Here is a 5,548-nt window from a genome sequence, read left to right on the forward strand (position 1 = left end):
AATCTCTCACACTTGGATGCCGTGTTTAAGCCTGTTTCATTGTTGTTTGTCTCTGTTACTTATAATTTTGCAATAAAGGCTGAACACTGCAATAATACACATTCTTTTCAAGGTTTACCATAAAAGCTGCTGTGTAACATTGACTGATAATGTTGACCACAGTAAGACAAACTTCACATTGATCTAAATGCATGTTGGCATTTTGATATCCATTTAAATAAAGAAACAGGAAGTTTACATCCAGACGTTTGTGTTTCAGGTGAACCACATCATGACCTGTGTTTGGCATTGATTATGTAATGCCTCACCCTCGTTTTGATCCTCTGCTGGATACAATAAATAAAGGCAAAGTGATGTTCAAGGAGCACAGGACAGACTGGTTTGTCTGGTTTGTTCCTTCAGGTGTTCTGTTGTCTGCAGGTATTTCTGAACAGACTGACAAATGACAGCTTCTCAGTGAAGAAATCTGCTGTGAACACACGTCCGACTCAGAGCTCTTTTATCACACAAATACACAGGTGAGACATTAACTGTGCTCTTTAGGAGCAGACTTCAATTTTGATACAGAAATTTGCTTTTTAATATTCTTAACCTGACTATTTAGTACTTGTGTCGTCAAGTTTTTCTCTCATATAATCATTTTATGCTTTTATTGTAAAACACATTGTAAACTTTGCTTTAAAGCAATTTGCCATGACGTATTATTAGATTTTTTTTTTCATTTCTATCCTCATGATTAAGTCTAATGTGTTTAACACGGCTTACAAGAACTGACTTGACCTTGTTGAAGGGGACATTTCTAAGATATGCTCTGTCATTAATACATTCACATATTCTTCATTTTAATAAGTATTGGCTGAAAAATTTAAAGTTTCATTTTGAAAGTAGAATACACATGTATGTATACTCCATTAATTTGACAACTGATGAACTTGATAAATCAAGCGACAGAATTTTAGGGCCTGAAGTTGACATTGCTCTTCATAAAGTGTCTAAAATGTTGAACTGAAGATTTCGGGAATGTGTACGGAGAGAGTTTAAAAGTTAGTCAGCCCTCCAGCTCTCGACATCATTAATCGATGCCTTCCAAAACCCAAAGTAAAAGTGTTTTCTGATTGGATGACGCTATGTTAAAGGTTTGGTTTGGTTTAGGAATGAAAATGACTCTGTAGAGTCAACGAACAATCATGGATTGGGTTAAAATCACTTCTTCTTGGGGACTTTTGTTGCCATCTGGAAACATTGTGTTTATGATTGTTTTTTCCGAAGCACCTTACAATCAGTGTCCCATTCACAAACAGAAATGCTTCTATCAGAAACAATTTGGGTTCAGTGTCTTTTGACATGTGCACCATCAACCCTGTAATTTGCAGAGGACCTGTCGTACCTCTTGAGTCACAGTCACTTGACCAAATGCAGGACAAGTGCACCTGTGGACTGGTATATTCTCATGCCAAAAACACAAAGGATCTCAACACTAAGTCCTCAGTTTAACGTTTTATTTCTAAAACTGATGCGTTTCAAACAAGTGCCATGAGAGCACGGGAGAGGTATCCTCCCCAATATCTGTTTCAATGTTGTATCGGGGTACTGCCAGCTCCTAGGATTTTTTTGTTGGCACTTTGTCTATGCTTGTATCATAATAACAAACATGTGCAATGTGAACTGAGATCCTGGTTTCTCCTTCAGAAGCCATCATGACTTCAAAGATGGTCATCAGGCAGCCTCAGCCTGTGATGGAGGCTCGAGAATCCGATGAGTGGGGATCAGGGATATGTGACTGCTGCGATAACGTGCCTGAGTGTAAGTGTCTGTGCGTCAGAGTCATATTTACACCAGCACAATCTCTAAGTGATAAACTTGTAAATATGTTTATAAAATCAAATATTTTTAAATCAGATTTCACATATTTGTCATGTTACTTTTTAGGACAGGAGGTATAAGTAGCTTTGATCAACTCAGAGTTGTTTGTTTACCTCGTGTGCAATCACGGTCATGTTATGCCTCTGTGACAAAAGGACATTGTTTGCTCACTTACAGGGAGAGCTTTTGTTCCTTGATTCTCTGGAGTGTTCTAATCCATTGAAAACACTCATAGTTTGTCATTAGCAGGCACAGGGGATTACACTGCAATGTCATTTAGTTGTTTCCTGTTTCCTTAATGATTCAATCTGCAAGTCACAAAAAAAGAAAATAAGTCAACCACAGCACAACTTAAACATGTCAGACAATATTACAATCAATTAATGATGATAAAGAGTCAAATCTTGACTGTTACATGAATATATACCAACTAATCTGATTGTTAGATAAATAGTTTTATACCAAACCTAAGACTAAGAAAGAGGAAGACATGATAATTCATTTACTTCCTCATATCTTTATTTGTGTGGATTTCTTTGTCTCAGAGAGTTTGTAGGTGTGACTTTTGGCAGTGTCAGTGCGTTCATCTGTTGCTCTTCTGTGTGTGTGTGTGTTTTTTTCCTTGTTCAGGTTGTTTCGCTTTCTGGTGCTGTCCCTGCTTTGCCTGTAAGACTACCAAAAAGTACGGCCAGTGTCTCTGTCTCCCTCTGCTGGACATCTTCGGCTGCATCCCTCCCATTACCATGGCCATGAGGGTCTCCATGCGGCAGCGCTACGGCATCAAAGTAAGGCCAAAACTCTGTTTGTTGTTGCTGTCAGTGTCATATGGTGGAGAGGGTCATGCCCTGGTTGCCTTAAATTCCAAATCTGTAATCTTCAACCTATATTAATTAGAGTGTAATCTTATGGAGACAAAGGTAGATAATTCACTCAACAAATAGTTAAAATAAATATTTTGCAGTCCTCAAAAAATTTGTGTTTATTTACAACAAAGTCATTTTTCTATGGGCACAAATAGCGATTATAAAGATCTTGATCTTGTGGAATGATGTTTCTAATTGGTTAGAGTTGGGGAAAGATCATAGCTAGGGTCTTAAGAGCTATGGTAACCTTTGCTATCATGGATCATGGTCAGACTGATGTGTCTCACTGTCTTCAACATTACTGTATTTTGCCTATAGGGTACCATGTGTAGGGACTGTGTGTTTGCGACCTGCTGTACGTCCTGCAGCTGGTGTCAGATGGCCAGAGAGATGCGGAGAAGAAACATCAAAGTGGTTCTAGTCAGTGCCAAGAACACATGATCCTCATCGCCTAACTCATCACCACCATCGGGGGCTGTCACGTGCAAAACAACCTGCTTCGGCTTCTACCACCATGTCAGAACTTCGCTGTCGGCTGAAGCCAAGACAAGCGATTGAAAAAGCGACTGAAAAACTCTAAGTTACTGCTGGTTACATGCAGTAGTGACTTTCCACTGATGTACAGGCTGCCCTTCATGAGCATCTATTGACTAATGACTTAAGAATTCTTCTATTTTAAGAGTTCAAATGTAATTTTCTTGTATTTTGTTTAACTTGTGGTTCTGTAATCACACACGGCGTGGGTTTTTATCAAGCAACCTGCTTTACAGATTTAAATTATCATTATTATTATTATTACTACTAGCTACTAATGATAATAATATCTGGCAATATTACAATTTATTAAATGGACATTTCACAGTTTAGCAAGAAAACTTAAATTGGTCCAATTGTCAATAAAATCAATTAAATGAATACATTACGCTGTTACTTTTTGTATATTAATGCAGCACATTGTAAGATGGTGAAAATGTCAAGATTTATAGTGCACTGAACACATGTATAAGACACAAAGGGCAAACTGCACAAAACACATACAGTGAGCTGCCTTTAAATGAACTTTAGTCCACTTTAAATACTAGCGTAGACCCTTAAACATCAGCTAGAGGGAGCCACACACTTCACAATGAGTTTTATGGAGGTTGAGGCCATGTGGGGTCACAGTGGATCAGACCTCTGATGTGCAGCTTCATGTCAACAGCATAAGCACAAAAAACACCTTACAATAAATAAAATTTTTCTGCGCTCTAGTAGCCCAGACAGTGACTATCTGTCCTCTTTCTGCCTCTTTAAGTTGCCTGATGTTGCTTTGAAACCACACAAAATGAGGACCCTATATTAAAGCTGACACACACTGCTAAGTGGCACTCAGCAACTTCCTTTGTATTATGATTTAGTGGTGACATAGGCAAAATAAAAAGCAAATCAACATGAACAGGAAGTCAGATTTCCAATAATAAATATTTTTACTTTTTGGAAATTCCCATTTTCCCAGAGTTGGTATCAAATGACTTAGTTCTTAAGTATTACTTAATGACTTGTACTTAATGACAGGTAAAATAAAGCGCTACAAATTAAGTCACTTAAGTGTTTATGTCATTTTGACGCCATGTTTCTGTTATTTTGTCCACCCCTTGTAAATCACGAGAAGTGTTGAAGAATGAGCTGAATCATGTCTCAAACAAATCTGATGACGGAAATGAACAGGATATGACTTTAACTTTGCAAAGACGAATTAACTGTTGCAGGGCTGTTAAATTTGAGTGACAGTGTTCTAAGTTGCTCCTGTTGTTTCGTCCCCGCTCGGCATGGTGGTCATTAAAGGATCCCTCAGAATCAGGTCAGCTCTCTTCCACTGGGAAAACACCGAAAAAGAAACTAGATTTAATGTCATGCACAATCAAAAAGTAATGCTTAATTATTTTGTAACAAGTTAACATTGTAATATTAAGTGAAAATGTTCACTCACCAAATTAAAAATTATGCAACGAAGCCAAAATTTCGACTTAGTAAGTTAAAGGTTTAAAGTGTGGTCAGCTGCATGTATATTGAAATCACAGACTTTAATTTTACAACTTTAAAGCACCCTTTTAGCCACTTTTAGCACATTGTTCTGGTTTTAAAATCAGCATTAGAGTTTCAGCTTCCTACTTCCACAAGCATCTGCTTCCAGCAACAGATAGACAAAGTTAACTACTATCTGGAGGTGGAGTGTTTAGCAGCTAAAAAGCCAGACATTTCTGGAGTTGGTGGAGACCAAAAAGGAGGTTTAACAGCTTTACATGAAGTGACTATGTATTTGTCAGCTTGTTTTGGTGTTTTTCTGCCCTCTGGTGGCCAAAAAATTGCCAGCGTTGCTTTAAATGACTACAACATCTGTTCTATTTGGTAGGCTAGATGTTTCCCAAGACACATTAGATTTAAAGTTGGAGAAGAAGAGATTTAACCTCATTTTCAATTGTTCAGTTTGCATGATGAACTTTTGGAGTCACTATCATGTCATATTTTGTCAAATTACTCCCAATAAACTTTCCCATTAGTTTAGTCCGGTTTGCGTTCCAGGGGAGGTGATCCCTCCCCTCTGCTGGCACACTTGGCCCTGGTGTTCACTGTAAATTGCTCAGTGGGTTGTTTTTAATGGGATTATAATGACAGTTATGGTTTGCAAGAATTGATGTTTGTGACTTTTACGAGGTGTGAGTGAAGGGGCGGGACCAGGCGGCTCATAAAGGCTGCAGGAATGTTAATTGGTCGAGGCCACTGCTGCCCTCTTTGTTCTGCTCTCTCATACTGGGCTTCTGTTGCGCCCGTTAAAGGCCAAA

The 5,548-nt window shown here is 38.3% G+C and overlaps 1 protein-coding gene across 1 annotated transcript; it reads left to right on the plus strand.

The window, feature by feature from the left end:
• Positions 1-369: 369 nt before the first annotated feature.
• LOC125898529 (cornifelin homolog B-like) lies at positions 370-3,641 on the plus strand. The gene is made up of 4 exons (XM_049592361.1): positions 370-518; positions 1,690-1,803; positions 2,494-2,648; positions 3,045-3,641. Exons 2-4 carry the CDS (start codon positions 1,698-1,700, stop codon positions 3,165-3,167), a joined length of 384 nt encoding a protein of 127 aa, XP_049448318.1. The 5' UTR covers positions 370-518; positions 1,690-1,697; the 3' UTR covers positions 3,168-3,641.
• The last annotated feature ends 1,907 nt before the right edge of the window (positions 3,642-5,548 follow it).

This window comes from Epinephelus fuscoguttatus, linkage group LG12 (genome assembly GCF_011397635.1).
Source record: "Epinephelus fuscoguttatus linkage group LG12, E.fuscoguttatus.final_Chr_v1".
NCBI lineage: Eukaryota > Metazoa > Chordata > Actinopteri > Perciformes > Serranidae > Epinephelus > Epinephelus fuscoguttatus.